A 17756-nucleotide genomic window follows, 5' to 3' on the forward strand; every position below is an offset into this window, starting at 1 on the left:
CGAGTCACATTTGACAACGTCAATAATGATGCTTCTTGCTCTATTATGTCAAAACCTTTTAGTATTTTGTTTTACACATTTGAAATGCATGTCCACAATAGCTTCTTTCACTGATAAATTATTTTTCAAACATGGCGAAGCAGTGGCTTTTCTGAAACTGTTCACGTGAAAACGACCTCTGTAATGTGGCGTCTTTTTAAGTCCACACTGAAAAATGGCCGAATAGATGAATAAATTGTAGCCTTCAGCCATCTCGCACTTAACGAGTTTTGCTTAAAAATGCGACTTGCTCTAGTTTTCCAGACACTTGAAGGCGTTTGTGGCCACTCTACAGTAATAAAATAGTGAGCTCGGAGCCCATCCTTTGCACGCCTGGGGAAAGACCCACGTCGCAGCGCTTCTGTGCGTAAGATAGTAAAGCTGTTACGAGCAAGGCAGCATGTCTGGAGCTCTTTTACTCTTTTTTTGAGGTGTTTTTCACATGCATCTGCTTTGACAAGTTATATCTGCCTGTGTGCAGACTAGCAATTCCACCCCCTTCCTGACTGATCCGAAACAGCAGTTTTGGCCAAGATTCCTGGTATCGCGCAGAAGCCAGATTGAGGTGCTTCCCCTCCCCCCCCCCCTTCCCGCTGTAGAAATGCAGAGGGATGTTGGCAGATATCGGAACAAGACTTCTCAGACTTTCCAAGTGGGAGTGAGTATCTCCTTTGTGTTTTCTGCTCTGAGCCTCTAACATAATCCAGCTGCCCAGAAAGCTAGGAATCATTAAAAAGGGGATGGTTAACAAGACTAAGAATGTCATAATGCCTCTGTATTGCTCCATGGAGCGACCTCACCTAGAGTATTGCGTTCAATTCTGGTCTCCTTATCTCAAGAAAGATATAGTGGCGCTAGAAAAGGTTCAAAGAAGAACGACCAAGATGGTAAAGGGGATGGAACTCCTCTCGTATGAGGAAAGGCTAAAACAATTAGGGCTCTTCAACTTGGAAAAGAGACGGCTGAGGGGAGATAGGATAGAAGTCTACAAAATCCTGAGTGGAGTAGAACGGGTACAAGTGGATCAATTTTTCACTCCGTCAAAAATTACAAAGACTCGATGGCCTTTTTTTTTGCTTTAACAAATCTGGTAATCCTAATTACACCTTATGTAAAACATGTACATATTTACACAAGTACCTATGTGCATTTCTGCATGTACATGTATGTGCTGGAATTTGGAACATTTACACGTGTAACTGGTATGTAGATGGCAGCACCTACTCCATAGAATTTACTCCCGTACGGTCTTGATATGGAGTCCTAATTTAGGGTGTGGATTTTATAGTAGTAAAATCTGGTAACCCTGTCAGGAGTCAAATCTGACTCAAAGGCTCATGTGGAAAGGAGTTGTAAACCCCTAACTTAATGGCCTTAACCTGGCCCCGCCTACTTTTTAGGGCCTAATTGTAGGAACTCGGCAATGAAGACGTACTTTGGCAGCTCCAGGCACCTACGGTAAATTATTTGAACGCTGGGCTGTTAGAGCAAAGGAAAGATTTATCTTTAAGTCTGTAACCTGTGGTAAGCCTGGGCTGTAAGGTCTCCAGAGGATGTCTGCTCTGCTCTTGGATCTCCAGGCACTGCAGTCTTCAGAGCAGGAGCTATATAATACCCTATTGGGACTCCTGTGTGTGATTTAGGTCTGTAATTGGTAGCTGTCTTCCCTTTTGTTGTACTGTATAGTTCAAGGAACAGCTGGCTCCCTGCTCATTATGCTCCTTCCAGGGAAAACGGGGGCATGGAAGAGAGAGTGTGTGTGTGTGTGTGGAGGACCACCACAGGCCTTTCACTCACTGCTGGGGATTTCTTGGTTTTATTATCCTTAACCTCATTATGGGTTTTCTTAGTGCTATAAAGTATACACAGCACTTTACTGAAACACGTAAGAGACGGTTCTGCTAATTAGAGCTTACAGACCAGTCAGCCTAGCTTAAAAAAACAAAATTAAAAAGTGAAGATTACATTAGTAATTTTTATTCCGCCATTACCTTGCGGTTCAAGGCGAATATGTTTATCTATTAATATCTTCAGTATTACTTGCAAGCTTTCAGTTTATCACCATATAACTACCAAAGACATCAGTTCTGAAGGATACCTCACTAAACTCCCCCCTCCCCCACCTTTTATGAAGCAGCGTTAGCATTTTTTTATCGCCGGCTTTGGCAGCAAAAGTTCTGACGCTCGTAGGAATCCTCTGAGTGTTGGAGCTTTAACCACCGCGGCCAACGATAAAAAAAAAATGCTAATGTGGCTTCCTAAAAGTGGGGGTGGGAGGGGAATCTTGCTTCAAAAAATAATTTCCAAACGGATCAGCTCCAAAATACCTTCTGCCTCAACAGGAAAAGTTGTTTGCAAGAGCTGCAATGATCATTTTCAAGAGGTATTAGCCTAGGCTTTTGGTTTCGGCAGCGCATTCACAGCGAATTTCTACGCAATTGCTCTTTTCCACTTATCTACTAGGACTATCAGGGACCCCTGAAGAAGCCTCTCTTGTTGAAACACGGCCCGTGTTGGGTCCTACGCTTAAGGTTTTCATGTGGATTGTTTACGTTGACTTTTGAAACGTTCAGTCAGGTCCATTTCAGGAACATCGTCACTCCACAGGGTTTTTGTTTTTTAATTTGGGATTATCCTATGGGATCACATAGTGATCCATGACGGTTTAATTTTTTTAAAAAAATTATATTTATAAATTTGAAAACTTAAAACATTCACACTATGGATTCTTTTTTTTTTTTTTTTTTTTTTTGGGGGGGGGGTGATTGTGTGGTGGCTTTTCCTAGTGAATGTTGAATATTTAGTACCCTGTTTTTTTTGGTTGAGGTGAAATGTGGCAGGTCCCTTCAGATCATCAGTCCCCCACCAGAAGCCCCTGGACCCCTCCGTCTCCAAGCATACCTAACTAAAAAGTTCTGGTGGCCTAGTGACCCCCCCCCCTCCTAAATTTCCCCAAGCACTGAAGATGGGAGGCAGCAGCAGCACGCACTTGCTCTTGCCTGTACACCACAGTCTTGTAAGATGGTAGCGCCTGACCCCATGCAATGCATTCTGGGACACAACGAAGGGGTGAACAGTCAAATACGGCTCTGGAGGGTGGGGATCTGCGAGGTTTATAAAATTAACCTCTACAAATCTCTTGGATTAGTAACATCTTGTTTCCTTTTGTTTTCCAGTTACAAAATGCCGACAATTTACTGATCAAACCGCTGGAAAATTTTCGGAAGGATCAAATAGGACTCACCAAAGTGAGTATCTGCCTGTGAGTGAAAATGTTGGCTCTCTGCGTCATGACCTGCTTATGATGAAGGACCTTTAGCTCCAGCCATGAGTGCAGATCGTCTCTCAGATCTTATGGGCCGGGGTCTGCAGTTGAGCCCCACAAACACCTATACTGCTACTTTTTATTATTTCTATAGACGCACACAATGCTATATATTAAATGTGCAAGAGATGGTCCCTGTTCAAAATAGCAAACGATCTATTTATGATAGACACAGTTGTCAAAATGGTGAATCTATAAGCTACTCATGTAGGGAAATACAAAGGGATGGCCTATAGAGGGAATGATGAACAAATATGGTGCTTTACCAGTTGGTAGGGTTAGGACTTCAACACATCTTTGAAAAAGAGGGGGTCTGGTCATTGGAGAAAGGCGATGAAAATGATAAAGAGAATGGGATGCCTTCCCTATGAGGAAAGGCTAAAGTGGTCAGGGCTCTTCAGCTTGGAGAAGAAATGGCTCAGGGATGAAATGATAGAAGTCTATAAAATACCGAGTGGAGTAGAACCGGTAGATGTGAATCGCTTGTTTACTCTTTCCAAAAATACTAGGACTCGGGGACATGTGATGATGCTACCAAGTAGTAAATTTAAACAAACCAGAGAAAATATTTCTTCACACAATGTATAATTAAACTCTGGAATTCATTACCGGAAAATGTGGTGAAATCAGTTGGCTTAGCAGGGTTTAAAAAAAGTTTGGATCATTTCCTAAAAGAGAAGTCCATAGGTCATTAATGAGATGGCTTGGGGAAGTCTGCTTTTTATTCCTAGGATAAGCAGCATAAAATCTGTTTTACTACATGAAATCTAGCTAGGCTTGAAGGACCTTCAGTCTGTGCCCCAGTATGGCAACTCTTTTTCTAGAGGGACGGATGCTGGTCTGGGTTTTTGGTACCCTCTATCATCATCATAGATGATAGAGGGTACCAAAAACCCAGACCAGCATCCGTCCCTCTAGAAAAAGAGTCCAGTAGGAGGGGAAGACCTGAGAGATAGAGGGAGTTACCGGAACACGGGGTGGGTGGAGGAGAGAGATAATAGATGGCCACGGTAGTGGGAGTAGTGGGGAGGGGGGTAACATACCCCTTGAGTCAGCCCTGTCAAGAACTTTGTACATACCGGAGAAATGAGACTTCTGTCCAGTTCAGTTCCCTGCAGCCTATGTCAAGTGATTGTTTTAATAAAAGATCTTTCTATCATGTATTAATAAGCGGGAAGGGTTTACTTGTTTTTTAAACATGTTCCACATGAGTTGATTTAAGGTTGGGACTTTTGAATTGCAGTCACTGCATCTGGAGGCAATTTACTCCAATTAAATACTGAGAGAGATCCCCAAGAAAATGTAAAGAAAAATTAGAGACCGCCCGACTCTGATTTATCCCTGGCTGATATTTTTTTTTGTACAATTTTAAGTTTAAAGAAGTACTGCAGGTCTCGGATGTAGACCCATGTATGTGGTTCTAATTGATCATTGAGAGGTCCAGTGAGTGAAGCATCACACTTACAAGTGTTCACGTTAGCAGGACTGAGGCAGGTTCTGGGGAAGCTCCAGCTGCCCCAGAGCCTGTGTGTGTGGTTAGCTCTTTGTAGTGAATCTATTTTTTTTTTTTTTATTTTCACTCCGTCAAAAATGACAAAGACTAGGGGACACTCAATGAAACTGCAGGGAAATACTTTTTAAACCAATAGGAGGAAATATTTTTTTCACTCAGAATAGTTAAGCTCTGGAGCGCATTGCCAGAGGTTACGGTAAGAGCGGATAGCGTAGCTGGTTTTAAGAAAGGTTTGGACAAATTCCTGGAGGAAAAGTCCATAGTCTGTTATTAAGACATGGGGGAAACCTCTGCGTGCCCTGGATCAGTAGCATAGAATGTTGCTACTCTTTGGGTTTTGGCCAGGTACTAGTGACCTGGATTCGCCACTGTGAAGACGGACCACTGGTGTGACCCAGTAAGGCTATTCTTATGTTCTTATTTCAAGTGAAGACCTCAGCTAATCTGAAAATCTTGAACTATCTCAATTATGGGAAAAGCCAGTATGAATTGGAGTGATGTCAGGAATCTCCCAACCTTACGGGTATCAGTCCCTGCCCCTATCCATGTTCCCCAGATTTTAGTGCCTTCGCTGTGCAGATCTTTTCCTCTCTAGGGTTGCACAGCTCCCAAAGCTTTATTCTTTACGCTGCAGCAGAAACAGTGAGGAACGCATTCCCCCCCCTCCCTTTTTAACCCTTTTCATACCTGCAGAAAATAAGGGGCTGATATGACTGTTCAAATCTCTTGAGAGGCTTGATTTGAAAAGGAGTTCTCATCTCTCATTCACTTATTCCTCCCCTCCACCTCATTTATTTTTGGCTCCATAGCACTGTCAGCTCTGAGCTCAAAACTGTTCAAAACTAGAACATCGTGAAGTGCCAAACTGCATCCATTCCTGCCAGATTACAGAACCTAGAGCCAAAAAAGACAACCGGGTTGAAGTTTCTCTTTTTTTAAATAAACGTGGGCCAAATAGTTAAAAGAAACCCAACGACCCTAATTAATCGCAGCCAAAGCAAGAACTTTTAATTGGTTGCTTGAGAGTCACTCTGCGCAATAGGAGTGGATGAAGGAGCCTGTTGAGGCCAGGAGTGCAGCACTAGGTCCTAACCCTTTCCCGGAGAGATTTTGAGTTTCTTTGGGAGTCGCTGCTCTGCTGTTCGGCAGAATGAATGATTTACCTCTAAGCTAGCGATCTTGCATGCGCGATCTTCCCCATGAGGAGTGAATTAGGTGGAAAGTGTTGTTGCCTGGTGCAATACAAGCACATACAGTATACACACATCACAACTGAGCCGATAGTTCTTCTCTCTCTGACGCTGCAGGAGTGTAGTGATATGATCGAAACATTCAAGGTACTGAAGGGAATAGACTTAGTAGATAAGGACAGGTTGTTCACCCTCTCCAAGGTAGGGAGAACGAGAGGGCACTCTCTAAAGTTGAAAGGGGATAGATTCCGTACAAACGTAAGGAAGTTCTTCTTCACTCAGAGAGTGGTAGAAAACTGGAACACTCTTCCGGAGTCTATTATAGGGGAAAACACCCTCCAGGGATTCAAGACAAAGTTGAACAAGTTCCTGCTAAACCAGAACGTACGCAGGTAAGGCTAATCTCAGTTAGGACACTGGTCTTTAACCAGAGGGCCGCCGCGTGAGCAGATTACTGGGCACGATGGACCACTGGTCTGACCCAGCAGTAGCAATTCTTATGTTCTTATGTGACTGTTCTAAATGAGCGAGGTCTTGGGATACGAGAACATATAGTATACATGCGTCACATCTTCACAACTGAGCCATAAGAACCTAAGAGTTGCCATCTCCGGATCAGACCCTGGGTCCATCAAGTCCGGTGATCCGCACACGCGGAGGCCCTGCCAGGTGTATCCTGGCCTAGTTTTAGTCCCCATATCACCGTATGCTTCTCAAGGGAGATGTGCATCTAATTTACCCTTACCCGTATCACTCTATGCCACTCTTAAGGAGATGTGCATCTAGTTTACCCTTAAATCCTAGAATGGTGGATTCTGCAATTACTTCCTCTGGGAGAGCATTCCAGGTGTCCACCACTCGCTGCGTGAAACAGAACTTCCTGATTTTCGTCCTGGACTTGTCCCCCCTCAGCTTTGATACTCTTTGGGGTTCCGAAATGCTGCTAATATTTGGGGTTTTGGAATGTTGCTACACTTTGAGATTCTGCACAGAATCTTGATACATAAGAACCTAAGAGTTGCCATCTCCGGATCAGACCCTGGGTCCATCAAGTCCGGTGATCCGCACACGCGGAGGCCCTGCCAGGTGTATCCTGGCCTAGTTTAAGTCCCCATATCACCGTATGCTTCTCAAGGGAGATGTGCATCTAATTTACCCTTACCCGTATCACTCTATGCCACTCTTAAGGAGATGTGCATCTAGTTTACTCTTAAATCCTAGAACGGTGGATTCCACAATAACTTCCTCTGGGAGAGCATTCCAGGTGTCCACCACTCGCTGCGTGAAACAGAACTTCCTGATATTTGTCCTGGACCTGTCCCCCCTCAGCTTCAGTCTATGTCCTCTTGTCGGTGTCACACTGGACATTGTAAATAACTGCTTTCCCTGCTCCATTTTGTCGAATCCTTTCAGTATTTTGAAAGTCTCGATCAGATCCCCCCGCAGTCTCCTCTTCTCAAGGGAGAACAACCCCAGTCTCCTAAGTCGTTCCTCGTAGTCCAGGTTCTCCATACCTTTCACTAGCTTCGTTGCTTGTCTCTGCACCCTCTCTAGCAGTTTTATATCCTTCTTTAGGTATGGAGACTAATGCTGGATGCAGTATTCCAGGTGCAGTCTGACCATGGCTCTGTAGAGCGGTTTTATAACTTTCTCTGATCTACTCGTAATTCCCTTCTTTATCATGCCTAGCATTCTATTTGCTTTCTTCGCCGCCACCACACATTGTGCCGACGGATTCGGGGTCCTATCTATCAGTACACCCAGGTCCTTTTCCTGTTCGGTCTTTCCCAGAGTTACACCTGATACTTGTGTTCTTTATTTTTCCTGCCTAAATGCATCACTTTGCATTTTTCCACATTAAACTTCATCTGCCAACGGTTCTTCTCTTTCTGACGCTGTGGAAGTGTAGTGACCGTTCTAAATGAGCGAGGTCTTGCAGTACGAGTACATACAGTATACACGTGTCATATCATCACAACTGAGCCGACGGTTCTTCTCTCTCTGACGCTGTTCTAAACGAGCGAGGTCTTGCTATATGAGTACGTATAGTATTTTATAGTAAAGTTTTTGGGTTGTGGAACTAATCATCTGAGTTCCGTAGATGACGTCACCCATATGTGAGAATATCATGCCTGCTGTCCCTGGATAACACCTGTTACGGTAAGTAACTGTGCTTTATTTCCTATGGGGAAATTCGCTTTGATACGAGTGCTTTGGATTACAAGCATGCTTCTGGAACGAATTATGCTCGCAAACCAAGGTTTTACTGTATTTGACTTTGCTCCCATCCCAATTCCCAAAGATGCTTATTCAAAGTGCAATTTAAACACAAACGGATCACATCTGAAGTTATGTAGGAAACTGTTCTAAGCAAGTCTACTGTCCGGCCAGTATAGTAACATAGTAAATGACAGCAGGTAAGCAACTGGCCAGTAGGTACACACATTATAAATTCATGTTTACGTGAAATTGTCTTTTTTTTCTTTTGATATTACTGGACCATAGGCTGTAGAAGTCTGCCCAGAACTGTTCTTAGGCTACCAATGGAGGCACGCATGAAGTTCAAGCTGGGATGTCTATGCTTCAAAGTACTATCAGGTCTAGCCCCTAAATACATAACAGACCTCTTCTCATACCCAACCAACAGACATGAGAGAAGATTACACCTGAAATTCGTCTCCCCACCAGCCAAAGGATGCAAATATAAGAGATACTGAAAAGGATTTTGGTCCCAATTCCTGCCCCATACTTTCTCTGTCTCTGTCATTTGAAAGTCAGGTACCTGGGGACACATCTTAAAGACCAGAAATCGTCTTCCAAAACATGTCCAAAGTTTATTATGAGTTTCACATCTTTTATACGAATCAGGTTTGCCAGCATGTGTCAGCATGTGACGTAAATACAAACCATATATGGACACAGGTCACATGAAACTTTAAACACATCAGCATTTTTCCTATCTGGAGATTGAAGTCCACAGAGGGTCAGAAAAAGCCTTAACCAGCAGAGACCCTAATCTAAATCTGTCTGTAAATACGGCTTAACAAAACAATTGAATTCACTTCACAACATCTCTGTTTAAACATTCCTGTCCTTATACCGTCTTCAAAGAAGGGAAAGATAAACAGGGCCTACCTTTGCATCTTTAAACAACATATGCCTAAGGACACTTACTAAAGTTCTGATACGTGTCCGTTCAGATACCATCAACAACTTCTATCCTATCAAGCAGCCTTATGGGGCAAAGACTTAGATAAACTAATTACACACACAAACAACTATGGAGAATTCAGGAAACACCTGAAAACATACCTGTTCACAAAATACCTAGGCAACGAACAAGGACAATAACCCCCCTCGTAATCACTCCCCAAATCTATTCTTGTAAACTGTTAACCCCAATCACTAACTTCCAACCCTGTGCAAACCGCAAGGTACTTCACGACCCTGCAATACATAACTGTTGTTATTATCATTAATGCTGTTACTATCAAATGTACATTGCAATATTCTTTGCTGTAAACCGCCTAGAAGTCGCAAGATTGTTGGCGGTATATAAGAATAAAGTTATTATTATTATTATTCTAGCTATTGGAGTTCCCATCGAAGCTCTTTCCAGCCCATCCTAAGCCGAATAGCCATATATGGGACACAGACTGTGCAAGTCTGTCCACTACCAGCCTTAGTTCTTCAATGTATACCTTCGTTTTCTGATTAGGGATCCACTGTTGGTTCATCACTGTTTTCCTCTCTACCACCTCCCTCGGGAGGGCATTCAGGTATCAACCACCCTCTCCGTGAAAAATAATGTCCTAAAATTACTCTTAAATTAACCACTGAAAGTTTTTTCCAGTCTCATCCTGGATCGGACTGTTGGGTCCCCTAAACTAGAAAATCTGTCTAGTTGCTTTTTCCATCTGTTTGCTTTCTAGAGACATTTTGATTGAAATCAACTGTAAGATGTTATCCCACAGCCTTGATGTACTTCATTCAACAATAATTTATTTGAAACTTAACATTCACTGGTCCTCAGCGGGCCACCACACACTCAAATTCTCTCATTGTGCCTGGCTTTACGCTCCCACTCGTCATTGGATCCAGTCTATGCTACTTCAACTTTTTCAATAAATAACTTCATATAAATACTGAGAGTACTTAGCTTTTAGTAAGACGCTGTTCAGGGGGGGTTATTGCACCATGCACCAACATGTTTCGCCCGTGCAATTCGGAGGGCTTTATCAAGGTTCCCACTCCCTCTTTATACTACTCAACCAACCATTGTGTCCAAAATGAAAAAAAAAAAAAAGCTTTCTGGAGACGGCATCCAGCGAGGATGTGTTGGTGTCCGAGCTGTTCTCTTCTCTGGGGGTGGAATGGGTGAGGGGGATTCCTACTAGTATCGGACCTGGGATGATCTTTACATTGTGTTTGACCAATCTTTTTCCTGTTCTACAGTCCTCAGATGGTGACTGTGTGTTAGGAATCCTTTCAGAATCCTGGAATCATTGGGCTTGAATAAAGCTGAGAACCATGGGATGATGACTGAGACTTTGCAAATAAAGCTGATGTTTACTAGCCTCACACCAAAAGAACATAAGAATAGCTTTACTGGGTTAGACCAATGGTCCATCTAGTCCAGAAGCCCATCTTCATGGTGGCCAATCCAAGCAATGTCTTCCCCCATGTCTTTCTCAATAACAGACTATGGACTTTTCCTCCAGAAACCTGTCCAAACCTTTCTTCAAACCAGCTACGTCGGCCATTCAGCGGGCGGTACAGAGGCAGGCCGGATGCCGAAGAAATCGCGGCTGCCCTGCGCCGCTGGTGATTCGCCATCTGCCATCCAGGGGCTACGAAAAAGGTACCGGGGGGTGGGGGGAAGATTTTAAAAGGCAGGGGAGGTTCCCGGAGATAAGCTGTGGCTAGTACCATGGGGTGGCTTATCTTCCGGTTTTTAAACAATGGCTGCCCTTTTCTGCAGCCTATACATGGGGGCGGCCTATATGCGGGGAAATGCAGTAGTCATAACATAAGGATTTGGAAATACTGACTTAGTGGACAGGGTGTTTTAAAATTGCAGCATTTTCCGGAAAGACATAGCCTAACATTTGTCCACACTGAAATGTCATCTGCATTTTGCACGACTAGTTTTCAATTTCCTAATGTCTGTCTGCAATTTTTTACAATCTGCATGCGTTATAATAACTTTGAACGGTTTAGTGTCATCTGCAAATCTAATCATCTCAGTCGTCGTTCCAATTTCCACAGCTCCCCGTGGCACTCCACTATTTACTCCCCTTCATTGAGAAAAATGGCCATTTAACCCTACCCTCTGTTTTCTATCCAATAACCCAATTCCTAATCCATAACTGAACATTGTCTCCTATCCCAAGACTCTTTAATTTTCTCAGGTGCTTCTCAAGAGGAATTTTGTCAAGCTTTCTGAAAATCTAGATACACTACATCAGCCGGCTCACCTTTAGCCACATGTTTATTCACACCTTCAAAGAAGACAAACAAATTGGGGAGGCAAGATCTCCCTTGGCTGAATCCACGCTGACTCTGTCCCTTTAAATCGTTTGTCTACGTGTTCCACAATTTTATTTTTTATACACTTCTCCCTCCATATTCGCTGTGATAGGGGATTAAGAGACCCGTGAATACAGAAATGCCATGAATAACTTTTTCATATGTTATTTGCTGTTTTCTATTAAAAACCATCATGAATATGGTGAAACCGCGAATAACATGGTGGGAGATCTGGCCTGTTCCTGAAGGAGAGGCAAAACACGATAAAGAGCGAGCCGGGAATCAGCCATTTTCTCTGTAAATGCTTGGAATCAGCAGTTTCTCTTTGCAAGCTGATGTAATTTGGGGGGGAGGAGCCAATAAGCTTAAAACCATGAATGATCGAAACCGCTAAAACGCGAATATGGAGGGAGAAGTGTAATTGTTTCAACTATTTTGCTCGGCAGTAAAGTCAGGCTAACCGGTCTGTAATGTCACGGAGCTCCCCAGAACCCCTTTTAAAAATTGGCGTAACATTGGCCATCCTCCAATCTGCAAGTGCTACAATTTTAGTGACAGGTTAGCAGTTTCATGTTTGAGTTCTTTCAGTATCCTGTGATGTATACCATCCGGTTCTGGCGATTTATCACTTTTTAACTTGTCAATTTGGCTTAGTACACATCTTACAGATTCACTGAGATTTCTTTCGGTTCCTCCGCATCATCACCCTTGAAAGCCATTAACAGTTCAAAGTAGATCTCTTTGCATCTTCTGTAAAGACCGAATCAAAGAATTCAATCTCTCTGCTATAACCTTATCCTCCCAGAGTTCCCCTTTTGATCTTTGATCATCCAGTGGTCCCATGGATTCCCTCAAAGGTCTTCTGCTTCTGATGTACCTAAAAAAAAATTGTTGCTCTGAGTTTTTGCCTCTTTGACAAATTTCTCTTCTTATACTTTCTTAGATGGAAAGCACTGATAAAGAAAGCTAACTTGCCAGTACTTATGTCTGTTCTTATTTTCAAAACCAAGAAAGGCACTGATGTCTTACTATCAAACGATGAATACCAGTACACCACTTTACACCACAATTCACATGTTCAAATCACATATGCTCCTCAGAATGCCACACCAAGGAATAGTGTGGTAGCACTTCCTCACTGGAACATTATATTATGTGATATTTTTGAACTGATGTGCACTTATTTACGTACTGTGATTAATAATTTATCATTTATAAAGTGACGATATTATCTAAAAGCAAACATTTTTGAGTATTCTGTGCATTAAAGTGACTTAGCTTTTGAACCGGGTCTGCTTCATTCCGCACCGACGCGTTTCAAGGTTTTCTTCAGGGTCGGGGTCATGAAGAGCAGACTTATCCGGGATTTATAGCATAATGCTAGTCCGTGATAAAGTTATCCGAGGCTACAATATTGATTTATAGCGTTATGCTCTTCATGTCCCCGACCCTGAAGAAAACCTTGAAACGCGTCGGTGCGGAATGAAGCAGACCCGGTTCAAAAGCTAAGTCACTTTAATGCACAGAATACTCAAAAATGTTTGCTTTTAGATAATATCGTCACTTTATAAATGATAAATTATTAATCACAGTACGTAAATAAGTGCACATCAGTTCAAAAATATCACATAATATAATGTTCCAGTGAGGAAGTGCTACCACACTATTCCTTGGTGTGGCATTCTGAGGAGCATATGTGATTTGAACATGTGAATTGTGGTGTACTGGTATTCATCGTTTGTTCTTATTTTCTTCATTTGGATCATTTTTTTGGCTCTAATAGCTTCTATCATTACGTGGAATATATCTGGTCTAGGCTTCCACGATGGTATCCAAGGTGTAGCAATATTCCATACAGAATCCTAAAGAATAGCAAGATTCTGGAATCCCAAAGAATAACAAAAGATTCCGGAACCCCAAAAAGTAGCAACATTCTATGCTACCGATCCAGGGCAAGCAATGGCATTCCCCGTGTCTTTCTCAATAACAGACTATGGACTTTTCCTCCAGGAACTTGTCCAAACCTTTCTTAAAACCAGCTATGCTATCCGCTCTTACCACATCCTCTGGCAAGGCTGCAAAGTTTTGTGGAGATACAATATTGATTTTTCCTGACGTGGCAAACTTCACACAACTGAAGAGGAGAGCTTTTTTACAGCTGAAACCTAGATTACTATCCTTGGGGTGCTACTTTCTACTTTCACTGTGTGTATAGATTCACCTTCTTATCCAGAAAAAGGGGAACAGATCCGGGTGTTAAATTTTCATTGCTTTCAATGGAAGTGAAACCCAGATGTCTCGATCCATCCTCCCTTTTTTCTGGAGCCATATGGTAACCCTAGGTCTACCTGAACATAGTGGTCCCAATTTCTTAGCTTCGGGGAGGAGACTTCTGCAGTGAGTATTGCTACTTCCCTCTGTGTCTCCTTAAACTAGCTCTGGCCCGGCCTTTTATATTTTCGGGACCATGCCCACCTGGCTCCACTCTACCCCCTTAGTCAGAACTAGGATTTTAAGGTGGCCCTGACACGATGAAGGAATATTCTTAAGGGGAAAGGCAGTGTCCTAAAGATTCCCTCCCAGGCCTTTTGAAACCTAGGGGGTGGGAAGGCATGTGGCTTTTCATAATGCCTATCCTTGTGCTTGCAGCGGGTGATGATGTTCTCCAGGGCGGGGATAGGGTAGTTGAAGGCATTTTCAGAGCAGTGCATGTTTTTTGGAAGTGAAAGGGTATCTATAGGTTCTGATTTCTGCGAGTCCTTTTTTCCTAAGCATTCTAACTGGGATAGAAAATACTTGTTTTACCTTTGACAAACGGTAAAAAAAAAAATCCTCAGTACTCCTGCGGCTCCCAGACATTTCATAATTTGATTTCTGAAGGATCTATGGTTGTATCACATTTGCTACAATCTTTATTTATTTTAAAAATTTCTATACCGCCAAAAATCTCAGCGGTTTCCAGAGTTACATATATAAAAACATAAATTCAAAATCATCACACATCTGGTTAATAATAATAATAATAATTTTATTCTTATATACCGCTAAAGCCATGAAAGTTCGAGGTGGTTTACAACAAGATGTGCTGGACAATCAGCGAAGAGTTTACACTACATTGTTATCAAATATAAGCAGTGATGATTCAAGAAAATACCCTTTGCAAAACCTTTTAACAGATACAATTAAGGGAAAGCAAAACAGTTTCAGAGGAATAATTATCATATCATACAACTTGGGCTTCTTTTACGAAGGTGCGCTAGTGTTTTTAATGCACGCTACATGGAAAATACTAACACCAGCTCTATGGAGGCGTTAGCGTCTAGTGCGCGGGACGTTGTAGCGCAAGCTAAGTGCACCTTCGTAAAAGGAGCCCATGGTCTTAAGCAGTTTTTAAAAAAATGGAGTGTTCCACTCATCATCTGATTTGACCAGTCAAGTTATTCCACAAGGACATCCCAGCAACCGTAAACATTTTTGTTTTTGTGGACATATATTTAATAGTCATAGGTGACTGACACATTAACTTCATACTACCAGCTGATCGCAGGGCTTTACCTGGTCTATACATCTCCCAAAGACACTGGAACCAATATGGCACCATTCGAAGCAAAGATTGATGCACCAGAGATAATACTTTTAAAGTAAATCCTCTGTTCAACTGGTAACCAGTGCAGACATTTTAATACAGGGGTAATGTGAGATATTCTAGCTACCCCACTAATCAATCTTGACTTGGAAGCTGTGTGCCTCCATGCCGAATTCTATTTCAGGTGCGTGGGGTGGCTTGCAACGGCAGTTTGACTCCTGCATTGCCGGGTTTGACTGCGCTGCCGGGACGCCTCTTCTCACCCCCGGACCAGCAAACACAGCAGCCGTGGGGCATTTGCTAGGCCGGCCCACTTCGATAATGCGAGGTGGGCCGGCCTAGCAAAAGCCCCGAGGCTGCCCGGCCTAATGGATAATGGACAGGGGGAGCAGGGAAAGGAGAAGGCCTACTGCTGGACAGGGGGATCAGGTAAGAGGTTCTGCTGGACAGGGGGAGGGGAGTAAAAGGAAGGGAGAAGGCCTACTCCTGGACAGGGGGAGCAGGGAAGAGATGATGCTGGATAGGGGGAGGTAAAGGGAAGGGAGAAGGCCTACTTCTGGACAGGGGAAGCAGGGAAGGGGTGCTGCTGGACAGCCGAGGAAAGAGAGAGAAAAAGAAAGAAAAAAAGACAGACAGAAAGCGGCCAAGGAGAGACAGAGAAAGAAAGAAAGACAGACACACACACATCTAGCACCCAGGCTTAAAGACTAGTTTATGTATAATCTTTATGCTTCTCCCCATCACTTCCTGGAATGTGAATTCTAAGGACTCTACGTGGATTTCTTCAGCGTTAACTGCTTATTGCTGTGTACAAATCATGTCCTGGAATTGGGCTGCAGCCAGCTCGTACAGATGCTTAAATCCAGACCTCAGAGGCTTGGGCAGATGCTGAGTGGGGCGACTGCCAGGGAATCGTAAACTTCCTGTGAGAGGCAGGGATGTTCAGCTCACTTTATGAACAGAATTCATGGGCGTGTTTCATTAAAACATCCGAGGTCTTTCTAAGCAGGAAAAAGTGATGGAGAAGGCCAGTGATCCCTGCTCAGCATATCCCTTCTGTGCTTTGGCCGAATGCTAATGTGGTGGGACATCTTGGCTCAAAGACTTAATTGGAGATTATTTCATTTTTGTGTTCTTTAAGAAGCAATGTGAATGCTAGTTAAAAAAAAAAAGCCACTCTCTCCTTTTTTATGAAGAACATGCTCTTACACGATGCTCTCCTCTCTGAGGCCTAGAAGCTCTGAGCTTCCGAACTTCCCATCACCTTTTTCTTACGCCTCATCTCCTCCACAGTTTTTCCCCTCACATTTAAGGAGCCTTTGTCCAGCTGATTTTCACTTCATTGGCCTACCAAGGCCTTAAACATAGGAGAGAAAAAGTTGGATAAAGACTATGGGGCTCATAATTGAAACTTACATACGTCTAAAAACCCGTTCAAGTCGGCACTTGGGCGATCTAAAAGACAGGTCGTCCAAGTACGGATAATTGAAACAGCTTTTTGGATATATAAGGCTTCAGGCCTTAATCTCTGGCCGGTCCTGCTTACTTCCTGTTTTCTTGAAGACAGGACCCGCCAAAGAGGAAGACCTGAAGCCAGCAACAGCAATGAATTGTAAATGCTGCTGCTGACCGATGAAGTAGTTCAAGGAGGAAAGGGAGCAGAGGGGGAGAGAATGGCTTGGAGGGAAGAAGAGATGGCAGGGCATGGAGGGAAGGAGGAAGGTATGCCAGACCAAGGGAAAAGGAAGGAGGAGATGGAGAGAGGCCATATGGAACAGAAAGAGAGAAGGCGGACACTGGATGGAAAGAGAAGAGAGGGCAGTGAATGGAAGGGGCAAGACAGAGGGTGAACAGTAGATGGAAGGGGTAGAGAGAGGGAGACAGACATTAAATGGAAGTGTGGAGGACAGGGGGAGCAGACGTTGGAAGGAAGTGGGGAGGAGAAAGAAAAAAGGGCACATGCAGGATTGAGGGAAGAGGATAGAGTTAGAAATAAAGATAGACAGACATGGAGATAGAAAGAATGACAGCGTCCAAGGAGACAGAGAGATAAAAAAAACAACCAAACAACCCACAGACAGACAGACATCTACTCTAGCACCCGTTAATGTAACAGGCTAAAACACTAGTGGTATATAAATTCAAGATTTAGATTAGATGAGAACCCAGGCCCATAAACCACTCTAACCACTACAATCATGGTGGAAAATGTGAGCCCTCAAAACCCTACTGTACTGCCATATAAGTGCCACCTGCAACCATAAGGGTTATTGGGGTTGCAGACAGGTGGGTATAGTGTGTTTTGGGGGGGCTCACCATAAGCTATAAGGGAGTTTGGTGAGATGTTTATGTGGCTCCCTTTTTGTGAAGATCACAGCAGTGACCTGTAAATTTCACCACTACTCTAGGTGAACAGTCCATCACAATGCTGGGCTCTCCCACGTCCAAAAGGTCTTGTTCTGGGCGTTTAGGACTTGGACAAATTTTCGGTCAAGAATGGGGTATAAAGATAGACGTAGTGGCAGTCTGGACGATCAACGCCTGGACATCCAGATAGACAATTTACCCCAAAAA

At 43.3% G+C, this 17756-nt stretch overlaps 1 protein-coding gene across 1 annotated transcript in view; it reads left to right on the plus strand.

Annotated features, from left to right (window-relative positions):
• OPHN1 (oligophrenin 1) overlaps positions 1–17756 on the plus strand; it is a 234600-nt gene that overhangs the window by 106940 nt on the left and 109904 nt on the right. Inside the window, exon 4 of the mRNA XM_033945796.1 lies at positions 3216–3287. Within this exon, the coding sequence (XP_033801687.1) occupies positions 3216–3287 (72 nt within the window). The remainder of the gene's footprint in view (positions 1–3215; positions 3288–17756) is intronic.

Source organism: Geotrypetes seraphini, chromosome 5, assembly GCF_902459505.1.
Source record: "Geotrypetes seraphini chromosome 5, aGeoSer1.1, whole genome shotgun sequence".
NCBI classification, from domain to species: Eukaryota; Metazoa; Chordata; class Amphibia; order Gymnophiona; family Dermophiidae; genus Geotrypetes; species Geotrypetes seraphini.